We start from the raw sequence: 15,000 nt of genomic DNA, 5'->3' as shown, positions 1-15,000 counted from the left end.
ATTCTTCTGCGGCTACCATAAACTTTAGACCCATTGTATCATCTATTGGAACCTATAACTACCAAATTTCTAACTATAACTAGCCAAATTTCTTAGAGATTTATTATCTCCATTAATAAACACTGAATTTTGTACAAAAGACTCATTTTCCTTCAGTAAAGAAATTAGTCAAGTCAATCTCCACAAATATTTTTTAGTATCATATGATGTAACGAGCTTATATACCAATGTTCTGCTTCAAACAACCATTGAAATTGCAGTCAATTTAATTTTATTCCATAATAAAAACATTAAAATTACTAAAACTGATTTAAAAAACTATATCAATTTGCCCCTTCGCAATCACATTTTTCTTTTTAAAGGACAAATTTATGACCAAATTGATGGTGTAGCAATTGGTTCTCCACTGCCACCTGTTCGTGCCAATTTGTTCATGGGTCATTTTGAAAATAAATGGATCAAAAATTTCAATGACCAATTTCAAAAACCAGTTTTTTATGAAAGATATGTTGATGACATTTTGCTGTTTTCTAGCCAGAAAATGACGCACATCTTTTTCTTAGATATATAAATAGTAGACACAATTCTATTGCTTTTACTATGGAACAAGAAGTAAATTTAAAAAAATCTTTTTTAGACGTAACTCTACACAAAACTAATTCTTCAGTTAGCACTATCGTTTTTCATAAAAAAAACCTATTCTGGTTTTCACACTAATTCTTATAGTTTCACTCCATTTTCGTACATAATTAGTCTAATCAAATGCCTAATTGATAGAACATTTAAAGTTAATAGTACTAAACATGGGTTTAGTGCTACCCTGTCATAAACAACCTTTTAAAGTATTTCAAAGAAACATTTACCCATCTTTAATCTTTTCAAAAATATATAACTTCTATTTAAACAAGATTAATTTAAATCCTCCACCATAACCGAAAATCAAAGAATCTTAGTCTTATTTTATACTGCCGTTTTTGGGAAAAATATCTGATTCAACTAAAAAAAGACTGAATTCAATTGCTAAAAGATATTGCCATTCAGCAAATATTAAATTAGTATTTACCTCACTGAAAATTTCTAAATTCTTTTCTTCTAGAGATCTCATTCCTCTAGAGTTCATTCGCCTATATAACAGGAGTTACATCCTCAAGAGGATGTAACTCCTGTTATATAGGTGAAACTACTTGCCATCTCAAGACCCGTATATCTGAACATTAAAAGATGGACAAAAAGTCTCATATCTATAAACATATCCATGCTAATGAAAATTGTTTCATGCAAATAAATGATATGTGTTTTTCTGTGTTAGATTCACATCTAACAAATTTGAGATAAAACTTAAAGAAAGTCGGTTTATAGAATGTTTGAAACCTGAATAAACAGGTTGACCATGTACTAATGACACTTTGTGTTTAGCTGCTATTTTTTATAAATATTGCTTATCTTTTTAACCTATTCTTTGTTATTTCCTATTTCTTTTGTATGACATCATAAACTTTTAAACTGATTTTATTGTATTTTTGTAATTATATTATTATTAACTTGTACAAGAATAATTATATTTTGTATTGTTCTTTTTTTAACGCATAGGTATTTTAACAAATTTTGAATATTTAATTTTAACTGAAGATGGCTAGTGTTAGTCAAAACATATATTGTTTTTTATTAAAAAAATGGTTTTAAAAATTAAAAAATTTGTCTTGTTTATTAAAGTATTGACATTTTTGGTGCTTAAAAAAAAATGTATATATATATATGTATATATATATATATTTCTTTTTTTGAAAAACTTTTTTTCTTTAATTGTAGTTAAACACCTTAAAGATTTTGTCAAATTAAATTTTTATTAGAAAATATTTGAACGGAGTAGATAAATGTAAATGATAAATAACTTTGTTTGTGAACCGTACACCTATGTTTGCGCCTATGATAAATGCGTTGCATGCAAGGGTATGAATTAGTTTGATAAACACTTGCAAACTGTTTTACAATACATTTGGTTTCGAAGTATCCTAGGACAAGTGGAGAAAGCCTGAAACTAAAATATATGCAAACATTGAAAAAATTTCATAAAAGTCTACTGTAACAGAACTCATCCAACACATATCAGCGATGCAGGATAAGTTTGTTAAACACGCATTTGTAAAGAAAAACCAATCAACAATTTTTAAGAAATTGAAGGAAGTTTCAATGAGTATCAATTCTAAAATTGCTGTAATCCAAGTTGACTGGGCTGAAAATGTTAGGTGTTACCAAAAAAAAAAAAAAAAAAAAAATTTTGGTCAAAATTAAGTTTTTATGATGACCCTTGCAGTCTGGAACATTGAGTTAAAAACATTCGCCATGGTTTCTGATTTAACTGATTATACAAAGTCTTCAGTTATACCGTACATTGACAAAATCCTTTATTTTATTCCTGATTGAGTCAAAGAAGTACACATGTTCAGCGATAATGCCACGTCTCAGTTCAAAACCAAAAGCATTATGGCTGCAATAGTTGTGTTTGAAAAACCTTTTCAGGAAAAATTCTTCTGGCATTTCTTTGCAGCAATGCATGGGAAAGGAATGAGTAATGAAATTGGAGCTACTGTTAAGCGATTCGCAGCCCTGAGAGTTAATTCTAGTCAACGCGAGTTCAGGTGAGCAACAGATTTTGCGTTAGCATTACAAGATTTGCAAATATCTGTAATTCATATGTCAGAAAGTAATACAAGACAACAAAAAAATGAACTTGGATTCAGTTCAATTTGAAAATATTCAAAAAAAATCAAAGATATATCAAAATCACACTATTCTTATGTTCAGAATGTTAACGTTGTTTTGATGCTGTTTTCACCTGAGTAAAATTAAAATTTATTACAGAATAACATAACTGTTTAAAATGATTTTAATTTCATCCTTTTGTTTTGTCACTGAAGGTTGCTTCACTGAACTGATAGTTTTTTTCTGTAAAATAAAACAATATGAAAACTTTATTGTTTATGGCTTTTTTTATGACTGCCTTATTGCCAAATGAATAAATTACAACAAAAAATCTAATTAGTCTAGCAAGAATTAAAATTCCAGCCAAAACTCCATTTCAAAGTATGCTGATAAAAAAATTAACATAACACTGACACATAGAAAATTAACATAACACTGACACATAGCAAAAATTAAAACTCACGTTTTAATTTTTGCTATGTGTCAGTGTTATGTTAGTACAACTGTGTTTAATTTATATCATAAAATTTTAATTCAAGATTAGTTCATAGTAATAAAAATTTGTTTTTGAGTTGTAGAAATTTTTTTATTAAAAAAAATATCTTCACATGACGCATCACTGAACTATGGAATTGCCCATTTACATATAAAAACCGGCATAGCGCTTTACCATGATGATGGCTTGTTGATAATACGTAATTCTAATGGCCAAGAAATGGAGCGAATGGGAAAAAATATAATCAAATGGTTTAAAGATGTTGGATTTCAAATAGATATAAAAACAAATCTTAAATCAATTAACTTCCTTGATGTTACTTTTAATATAACCCAAAACACCCATAAGCCTTTCAAAAAACCAACCATAATCAATACATCCACACATCTTCTAATCAACCACCACAAATTATCAAACACTTACCTACTTCAATATCCAGCAGACTTTCGCAAAGTTCCTCCAGCGAAGTTATATTTAATCAATCTAAAAATGAATATGAACAAGCACTAAAAAATAGCGGATACAAAAACTACTCTCTTAAATATCAGATCAAACAAAAAATCCCCCCAAAAAAATCTTAAACACAATTTGATAAGTTTCAACCCCCCATTTAACAAAAATGTGTCCACAAAGGTTGCTAAAATGTTTTTTTATTTACTAGAAAAAAACTTCCTTAAAACACACAAGCTTCACAAAATTTTAAACTGTAAAGGAAAGCTACAGTTCCACTACAAATATAGAAAAAATTTTAAAAAATCACAACAAAAAAATTATCTTCCTAACAATTGAAAATAATGACCCAAAATGCAATTACCGAAACAAAGCAGAATGCCCCTTGAATGGTTAGTGCAAATCCACAAAGATTATATACAAATACATCATCTCAGCAAAAAGCCAACCCAATAAAGTTTATATCGGATTAACAGAAGGTGAGTGGAAAACTAGGTATAACAACCACAAATCATCATTCAGTAATGTTAAATACAAAAAGTCTACTGCCCTATCAAACTACGTCTGGGATTTAAAAAACAATTTCAACAAAACCCCTAAATTAAAATGGTCTGTTCTCAAGTTTGTACCCCCTACTCAAATATTTCTAAAAGGTGACTGCTATGTCTGTATGAGAAATTTGCTATTATATCCTATCCAAAACCTGAAAAACTACTAAATAAAAGAACCAAAATTATATCAAAGTGCCGCAACGAAAATAAATTCTTATTAAAAATCACAAGGCTCACCACAAACCTAACTAACAACTAAAAATAACTATATTAATCTACTCCATATATCTCTATGCTAACTAATAAATTACTCACATACACAGTTGTTTTATTATATTTCATTTTGTTATATACATTTTTATATCAATTTTTAAATATATATATATATATATATATATATATATATATATATATATATATATATATATATATATATATATATATATATATATACATATATACATATATACATATATACATATATATATATATATATATATATATATATATATATATATATATATATATATATATATATATATATATATATATATATATATATATATATATATATATATATATGAAATTATTTTTAATATATATTTACGTTATTTTTCCCTAACTTTATTAATGGTATTTTTTTCAGTATTTCTTTTAATGGTTAAATAAATATTATTTTCATTTTATGATTTTGAAAGTTGAATTATATTTATATTATTAATAAATACTATTACTATTTTTATTATTTTTGCTTATATTGCTGTTCATATTACTGTTTGTTTTTAAAATTTCATTTTAAAATCTGTACTGCTTAAATGTATACTCACTGCAAAGATTGTTTTAAGAAAATTAATACAAACCAGCACTACTTTCAATGTAATTATTGCCTAATCCTTTTTTTTCATAAAAAATCCTGTTGTCTGAATGATATGGAATTTAGGATGTAGAAAAGATATTTTTCCATTTAGTTCTTTATCTGATAATGAGCTGCGTCTGCAAACAATAAATGATAAAGTGATTCATATTAATGAACTTTCAAACAACATATCTTTTCCAAACACCATTAAGTCTAATCTTTATAATGAACTTAATGACTTTTTTTCCCATCAACTTAATAACAACAATGACAATGATTTAAACCTCAAGGAAAACCGTATCATTTGTAAATATATAGATATATAATGTTTCAACTCTGCCAACATCAACAAAAATAATTTTTCTCTTTTTCATTTAAATATTGTTTCATTTGAAATAAAGTTTATATATTAAATATATAAACTTTATTTCACTGCCAACAAGTATTATGAATCACTCCAAAACTCTAATTGATAACGTATTTTCTAATGCAACTTCTACAAATATTTTTGCCGGTATTTTTACTTATATGTTATTAGATCATTTAGCCCAATTTTTAATACATCCATTTTATAGAACCATAAATAATCTTTGTCTAAGCTGCATTTTTTGTCGAAATTAAAAAAAAATAAGTTGCAAGGAACTATGTAGTGATTTCTTAAAAATTAGCTGGACTAATGCAATCAATGTCAACGAAGGTAAGAAAAATAAGTCATTTGAAGAATTTTTCACAAAATTTAATTCTCTTCTAGATAAACATGTGCCATTATAAAAAAGTCAACAATTGCTACTTATCAAGGGGTCTCAATCCATGGATAACACGAGGAATCTTGACTTCAATTAAAATACAAAATAAAATATTAAACAAATTTCTTAAAACAAAGAATCTCAATGACAAACTCAATCTAGAAACATCTTATAAAACATAAAAACTTACTTGTTACTCTCACTATAGTATGGTTTTTTTTTTTTACACTCTTGGAGTAAAAAAAAACATCTAAGTTCTTCTCTGAAAATGCCAAAATTTGAAATCTACTCCATAATATACAACCCCATTAATATTTCGGAATCTTTTAATTCATTCTTTGTTTCAGTTCCGCAAGAATTACAGAAAAATATTTACTCATCCAATACTGACTTTAATAAATATCTTAAAAATCCTAATCTTAAATTAATATTCATAAAACCTACAGACAAAAACAAAGTATTATTTACTATTTATTCTCATAATGACAGCAAGGCTTTGGGACCTAACAGCATTCCAATATCTATTTTTAAAGCTCTTGCAAATGGTATCTCTCCTGTACTTTCTGAACTATTTAATCTGTCATTCATCACCAGTGTATTTTCTGATATTTTAAAAACTGCTTCTGTTATCCCAATTCATAAAAAAGACTCAAAGCTTGAATGTAATTACTACCGACCAATTTCACACGGTTTGTAGATTTGGGGTTCTAATATCAATAAAATACCCTATGAAAATCCTTTTAGTTGGTAATAGTTTATGTCTATGCGAGTCCAAATTGAGGTGTTTTGAAATCCCTCATTAAAATCCAAATGGAAATTTTTATCTCTAAGTATTTATAGACTAAATGATCTAAATTTGGACTTTGTCAGAGCTAAATTCATACAGTAAATATGCTCTATGAAAAAATTAATAAAATAAGAAATGTTGCCAACTAAATGTTTTAGTTTTCTTATTTTTATAACTTTTTTCAAAATTTATCATGTTGATTCAAAAATTTATCACGTTGAAAGCTTGAACCTTTTGTTCGTATCCAGAGTTTTTTCCGGAAGTTGTACAAAGCAAAGAAAATTGTAAACAAGGTTTTTGTGACTATATTTGTTAAGTTTGAAGATGCCAACGTTTGGAAAGACCCATGAAATGCAGAAAATCTGTTTGTGTCTTTTACATGGAAAAAGTGATCAAGAGCTGACCGAAAACTACAAATCAAAATTCCTTCAACAAATCCAGAAAGATCTCGATCTTAATGATGAGAGAGTGCCTTTGACAACTTGTATCTCATGCCGATTGCAGATTGGAAAACTTTATGGTGGGAAAACAACCGTTGTGCCAAAACTTTACCACTTTGAGACAATTTTAATCAAACCTGCAACTCGTTTTTCTAATGTTTGTGAATGTTTACTCTGGCAAATTGCCAAGCTCAAGGGAAAAGAAAGATATCCATTTGACAGTTTAACGTTTTTGTAATGATGTGCTCTTTGTGAAGGTATTGGAAAATTACGCCAACATAATTATATGTTTTTAAATGTGTTAATATAATATTTTGTGGTTCTGAAAATTAGATAAAAAGGATGATATTTGTAAATAATATATTCGCAGTCAGATAATACTAAAACAACTATAAACAAGCCTTCCCAGGAAACGTGTGCGGTTTTTTGACTTTTATGACCACACGCAAGTATTTTATTTTAGTCAACTTGGTCATGGCCGTTTGTGAGTTTTATAATAATCATTGCCTGAAAAAGTTTCAAAAACAAAAATAATAAAATAGGAATTAGAAAGAAATTGAAATAGAAAAAAACAAAAAAAATAGTAATAGTTTAAATAATTTTTCTACTGATTTTTATTTTTGTTTTTTTAAAGTGGTTGTTACATTTAGCAACAAAATTAGATAAGGCGAAGCAAAAAAAAAAAAAAAGAACTGTTTTAAGTCTGCAATAAAAAGAATGATTTTCCTAAAATTTTATAAAAATTAAAATAATTAAGATACAACTACAAAAGTGATAACACTTAGTAACTAACTGCATTATAAAAGTAATAATACTATAATAGTGTTATTACTTTTGTAATGCACAATATATATACATTAAAATTATACAAATATATTTTACAAACAGATGACAATTTATATTTCCGCTTTCCTCTTTTAAACAAAAAACAAAAAAAATATAAGAAAATCATTCTTTTTAATGTTTAAAACTGTTTTTTATTTTATTTTTTTGTTTCGACTTACCGAATTTTGTCGCAAAAAATAACAACCACTATTAAGAAACAAAAATAAAAACAGTGCTCAAATTATTGTTATTATTATTTTCTATTTAAGTTTATTTTAATTTCCTATTTTTTTATTTTGCTTTCTTTGTTTTTGCAACTTTTTTCAGCAACACTTGTAATAAAACATGCAAATAGCCGTGACCAAGTTGTCAAAATAAAATACTCATGAATGGACATATTAGACGAAAAACCAAGCGCGTTTCTTGGGAAAGCTTGATAAACAAACAAGTGAGTTTATTTGTGCCACTGGGAAACATTTAATAGTTTCCCACAATTTTGCAATTTTTAAGCACAATTTTGCAATTTTTAAGCACAATTTTGCAATTTTTAAATTAAAATTAGAAAAAATTTTTTTTTTCTTATTTCAATTTTTAGCTCCATTTTTTACTTATTTTTACTTTTAGCATTCAGGTTTTAAATTTTTAATATACTTACTTACAGAAAAAAAAAACCAATTAGAAAATATGCATTTGATACAATCAATTATAGACACCTGCTAAAGTGTCCTACTGCTAGTACCTTTTACTAAAAATATAATTTTAAATAATAATATAAGATAAACTACTAATAAAATAAATTACTACAACTTTTAATGATAAGAATTAAGTATAGTTATTTGTGATTATTTTAGACGGCAAAACAACAAGTATTTTTACTAACTTGTTTCCAAAAAACTTTTTTTTATATTTGAACTATGTTGTTGTTTTAAACCAAAGTTATTTTTATTATTATAGTTTCTTCAAATATTTTTTATAAAAGTTTATTTAATGTTGTTGCAATATATTGATTTTTACAAATATTTTTTAATAATGGGTATTTTATTCTAGCAACTTGGGGACAATGGAGCAATTGGTCAAATTGTTATAATAACATGTTTATGAAAAGAACAAGAGAATGTTATGTATCAAATCACATAGAATCATGTTTAGGTGAAAGTTCTGATATAAAACAATGCTTTGGTAAGAAGTTGATGTTTTATGAATACATTTTCATATATATATATATATATATATATATATATATATATATATATATATATATATATATATATATATATATATATATATATATATATATATATATATATATATTTATATATATATATATATATATATATATATATATATATATATATATATATACTATATACAAATATACACAGTGCTGGCCAATCAATTAGGAATTTAGAAGGATTTGATCAGATCTAGCGTATTAAGTCTTACTTTGGCTATATAATTACATTCTAATTTTTGTTTATAACATAAGTTTCTGTCATAATACTTATTTAATCGTTTGTTGTCATGGACTTTTCAAGTTTGTTGCTAAAATATGATTTTTTTGTATTTTATATAAAATTTGCTTTAGGTTCTTAAGCCACTTGATTGCGGTATTTGGCGATATCTGGTTATTAATTTTGGCGTCTTTTGTACCTTAATTGTAATTTTACTTGTATTATCGCTCATAAGTTATTACTTTGCTGTTATTGAAACAAGCTTCAAGTGGTAAGAGAGACACTCATTGACAAAAATGGGTAAGAAACAGGACATCAGCATAGCAAAAAAAAGTGAAATAATACTGTTATTAGAAAATACTGCTCTTCTGAATTCCGAAATAGCTTGCTAGTTAGAAGTCATGGCTGAGAGAGCACAATTTGTTCAAAGGAAGAAGGAAGAGGCAAACCTCCCCGACTGAATCCTGGAAACTGTAAAACACCTACAAAAGATCATGTTTTGGAGTGTTATTTCTGTCAACGGACAGGGGCGTCTGTATTTTGTGGAAGGGATCATGCAACGGGGCCAATACAAGAGAGTACTGGAAATATGTCTCATACCACAGGTAAAAGAGTGGTATCCATGTGGAGATGCAATATTCATGCAGGATGGAGCTCCATGCCACACAGCCAAATCCATGATGAAATTCCTGAAGGACCAGAAGATTCCTGTTCTGGAATGGCCGGGCAACAGTCCCGACCTCAACTTGTTCAAGGGGTTGTGGAACAAGCTGAAGAGGGAAGTTCTGAAAACTGCATCTACTAACAAACGAGAATTAACTGAAAAACTAATTAATACATGGCACCACAGTGATCATATCCGTCGTCTCTGTGTGGAATTTATCCAGTTGATGCCTCGTCTTGTTTCAGCCATTCTAAGAAATAAGGGTAAATACACCAAATATTAGGCAGCAAACTTTATGATCTTTCAGAATTTTGCATTTGTGACATTTTTTACATGGTGCTTCTACATTTAAGTCTTATTTAAGTCATTTTAAATGTGTTTTTTTGGGTTGTCAAGTTATTCATGTTGTTCTATTTTAATTTCTTGCAATAAATGTGATAATTCCTAATTCATTGGTCAGCACTGTATATATATAAATATACTAACATTAAATAATGTTGGTTATATATATATATGTGTGTGTGTGTGTGTGTGTGTGTGTCGGTTAGGGCAATTCCATTTTTAACTTACGTTACATGTGCAACAACTTTATCAAATATTTGCCTATTTAAACTGGAAATTAAACTTTTAGCTATTTTGTATGAAAGATGTTAGTCTAAGGAATAAAATAGTTTTGAGTTTGGCCAAAAGAGAGCAAACTTATTACTGAAAATGCCACTTAACTTATGTTACTCCGAAAACAGGTTAAAAAAATTGCTTCAACTTTTAGGTCAGATTTCTACAAATCAGTAAAGGGTAATTCCGTATAAAATCATCCAAAAAAAAAAACACCCTCAGGACTTGATTGTCTCAGGAAATGCCTTGTTTATCCAACTTTGTTCAAATTTATTGACTTAAAAACTCATGATTTTTGGAGGTAAAATGAAGACTGTGGCCCAAAATCCTGAGTAAAAAGTTTTATTGTATATTATTATTTTATTTTAAGTCTACTGAAAAAAGTTACATTCATCAATTTTTTCTCTAATACTTGCTCAAAATTTGCGTTTAAAAATTTGTCTTTTTAGAAAGTTTAATAACTTTTAAGTTTTATAATGAAAGCAATTGAAGTGTTTTTTAAAACATTTATTTGAATAAAACATCAAAGAGTGTTATTTATGACTAGATTAGGACATTTATAGTCATGGGCAAAGGGAGGGCTAGAGGGCCTCTGCCCAACTTCACCCCCTCTCCCCAATCTCTCTGGATTTTATTTTATTTATTTTTTTACATACATAAAATGAATTAGTAATAAATAATTATTAAAATTCAATTTAAAAACTTAATTTTTGTTAGTTAAAGTTTGAGAAACATTTTATTTTCATTGTTTCAAATCGATAAATACTTACTTTAAAGTAAGCACTCAAAACTGAGATCTTTTCACGATTTTAAAAATAATAAATTTTAAAACTAAAGATAATAAAATATTTTTTAAAACAATTTAACAACCAATATCTTTATGATATTATTTAGTAGTTTAAGACTAATATAGTCATTGACATGATAAGGTGGACAGTGGGATTTATTTAAACCCCCGTCCTTCCCAGCCTTTTCCATCCAAAGATATGAAAAAAAGAAAATAAACAGGCAAATTCTAAATGCAAAATAGGTAAATAAAATTACAACAAAATTGTTTTAAATGAATTTCATTTTTTTTTGTAACCAACTGCTTATATTCTCCAAATCTAAAGCAGATATGTTGTATGTACAACCTGATATTATTGTGGGTTGTAGAAATTAGGCACATAACTTCAGAATTAAGCACCTAAAATTTGTCATTTCTCTATGGCCTAAAAGAAGTTTTTACTTGGTCCATGTGGATGCATGAATTTGACTTTTATATCAAGCTCACTTACATCTTCAACAACCCCTACCCACCAAAATCCGTCATAAAAACATGCAATACAATCCATTTTTTTAATGTTTAATGAAATTTCTTTAATATGATTGCTTTTTGGAGTGATATCAAATATTTCAATACATGTATCAATACTTGTTTTTTTTTTAACTCATAGTGTTTGAAGCAATTGGAAAAAAATGATAATGCATCCAAATTGCAGGGCTGTCCTCATTATTCGCAATTTGCCAACTATAGTTCAAAACTTGCTTAATGTGCCAACTCAAATGTTTATATGGCAGCTTTGGCAGGGTGTGGGGAAGTGGGTGGGACATTCCCCTGTTCGGGGCGGCCCTGTCTGCTTGTGCTAGGAACTGTTTTTCCTCTTAAATATCTCCTAAATATTTTAATTGTGCTTGTGTTTGGTTGATTTCATCTTTAGAAAAAATTTATCTTGGCTTTACAAAAAGAGTACATTGAATGAACATCTAATATCTGCCCAGTAATTATTTGTTTTTAACTTTCTTGACATACTACTCTTTTAACAGTCCCTCCAATACCATCACAGGGGGATTTATCATGACTGGTAAGCAAAAAATACCTGAATAGGTATTTTTTGCTTACAATTTTTTGCTTACAAATTAAGATTGATTGAGTTTTTAAAATTTTTAAGTTGTGCTGCACAACCATCGGAAAAGTATTTCACACTTGATACATCAGGTATTTTTTCTTTGATATATCTAGCTGTATCTTCCTGAGTCTTGTAAATAAATCCTGTTTCATGATCAACATCTTCTGAAAGGTAACAAAAAGATTTTTCTTTGAGAACTTTTTTCTCTGTAATATAAAGTAAAATTGTAAAGAGTGAGCGTTGACTTTTGTTTCAGTGATAACTTTGAACTTCATCCTGAACATCATGTTGATAATTTTCAGCAAAATCTCCTAAAATTAACCATTCCTTTTGATTAAGATTTTCTTTACAGTTTTGTAAGTATCTATTTTGTGTTTTAGCAATATATGAGTGAGTGGTAAAGTTGTCAATGCTGTCACATAATAAATCATTAAATTCATCTAGTGGCAATGATTGTAATAGTAGTGTTGTGCAATAGGTACTCTGCCATTTTTTTAATGCTACATCTTCTTCGAGCTCATGATCCATAAACTCCTGCACTAAAAAATATTTTAATGCTTCAATACCAGGGCACTGGTTACATCGATGCAGCATACATTTTGCATTTTCAAGAGAACAAACAATTTTTATTACTTTTATTCCACCTTAATTTTAATTCCACCAATGAGAAATTTTGTATTTTGGACCTGGCACCATTCTTGAAAATTCATCCCTTTGATAAAAGTTAATCACTAAATAAATTGTGTTTGGTGAAAGTGGGTTTCCAGTTTTTTCACTCCATGCTCATTTTTAACTTTTCTTGCAGTTTGAATGAGATACTCAGACACTTTAAAGTAGCTTAATATCTTTGTATTTATCCATGATTTTGGTGTGTGTGTTAACATTTGCACCTTATTACAATAAGAGTCAGTCTCTGAAATTTTTTTTTTATTTCATACATTAAAATGTCTAGATCATGGTTGTTGTTAATGTTGTTGTTTGAAATGGGGCTTTTTATTTCTGTTGTTAAAGAAGTTTCTTTAATGTTATATGCTAATGAAATCATTTTTGCAACTCTTTATATAGTGTTCTCAAACTTTTGTTTTGCTGGAGGCAATTTGCTGTGTTTTGAAAGACTTTTTATTTTTTGACTGGTAAAATTCCAAGCTATCCTATAGTGGTATCTAACTTAATTTTTTTCTCACTTTTTGATTCCCTTTCCTCCTGTGAATTTGAATCTTCATCAATTTCTACTGCTATTTTGTAACATTTACTGCAGAATTTCTAACCTGGGGTTACATAAACATTATTTTCTTGCAAAAGTTTTGCCAAATCTAAGGAACTCTTTTTAATACCTAAGAAACAAATTTAGTTTTAAGTTTTTAAAATAACTGAAAATATAAATTTTTTATAAATGATAAAATTTTTTTAATTTTTATAACAATTCTGTTTTTGATATAATAAGAGGTAAGTATTCACTGATTGAAATTGAAATAATAAAAATAAATTGTTTCTCAAACTTAAACTAAAAAAAAAAAAAATTATGCTTTTAAATTGAATTTTAATAACTATTTATTATTAATTCATTTTATGTATTAAAAAAAAAATCCAGAGAGATTAGGGGGCAGGGGCAGAATTGGTCAGCGGCCCCCTGGCCCTTCCTTGGCTGATGACTATAAATCTAGTTTTTTTCAGTAGACTTAAGATAAAATAATAATATACACTTGAACTTTTTACTTGGGATTTTGGGCCACAGCGAAAACAGCAGAATGTTATTTTATCCTTGTAATTTAAGTTATAGTCTGGTCGCTACATGTAAAAAAAAAGGAAAACTAAACATTTTGAGAAAAAGAAAAAAACAACTCTTGTTTCATCAAAGATGTTACAATAAGTATGTGAATATAAAAATACTAAACATTCTACAACATCGGCAAAATAGAGCAGAAAAGGTTAACGAGAGTGTAGTAGTGGATGATGCATCCTCATGCATCATCTGAGCGCAGAAGCTCAGCTCGAAAAGAGATAGATCAGGTAAATTAAATAAACTCTTGGGTCGGAAATGCAAACAAAGAAAATTACACTCAGTTTTCACGTTTTTTATTGTTTTATGTACTACTTCAAAGTTAAAATAATTTCTTTGTTTCAGGAAAAATTATTGCGGATGAAGAATGTAGCATTTGCTATCGCAAAAAGACTAATAAAGATAGGAATGGATGTGAAATGCTTAAAATGTGTAATGGAAAGTGCAGCAAACATGTTAAAAGAAAATGCTGTAAGTAAAGATGGCATCCCTCGACTCATAGCTAGTATATCGGACACAGAATACTCCAAAATATTTTGTTCAGATTTCAACAAATTTTAGTTTTAAAAATAGCTTTAAAAGTTACATCTGACCAATCCATTGAACAAACTATTAATCATGATCAGAAATGCTAAGGGGGAATAAAAGGTTTTAGTACGTCTAAAGGAACCATTCAATGCTGGGTACTTACAAATCATACTGTTTCAAAATGTATTTCAATTTTAAAAAATGACATAAGAATCACAA

The 15,000-nt window shown here is 27.7% G+C and overlaps 1 protein-coding gene across 4 annotated transcripts in view; it reads left to right on the top strand.

The window, feature by feature from the left end:
• The window catches only part of LOC136080673 (A disintegrin and metalloproteinase with thrombospondin motifs adt-1-like), a 164,362-nt gene that overhangs the window by 91,738 nt on the left and 57,624 nt on the right, over positions 1-15,000 (top strand). For all 4 annotated transcript variants that reach the window (XM_065797617.1, XM_065797616.1, XM_065797618.1 and 1 more), the window contains one exon: positions 8,902-9,033. In XM_065797617.1, the coding sequence (XP_065653689.1) occupies positions 8,902-9,033 (132 nt within the window). The remainder of the gene's footprint in view (positions 1-8,901; positions 9,034-15,000) is intronic.

The sequence above is a fragment of the Hydra vulgaris genome, chromosome 05 (assembly GCF_038396675.1).
Source record: "Hydra vulgaris chromosome 05, alternate assembly HydraT2T_AEP".
Lineage (NCBI taxonomy): Eukaryota > Metazoa > Cnidaria > Hydrozoa > Anthoathecata > Hydridae > Hydra > Hydra vulgaris.
The sequence above is the reverse complement of the archived record's forward strand: the minus strand, read 5'-3'. Positions and strand labels throughout refer to the sequence as shown.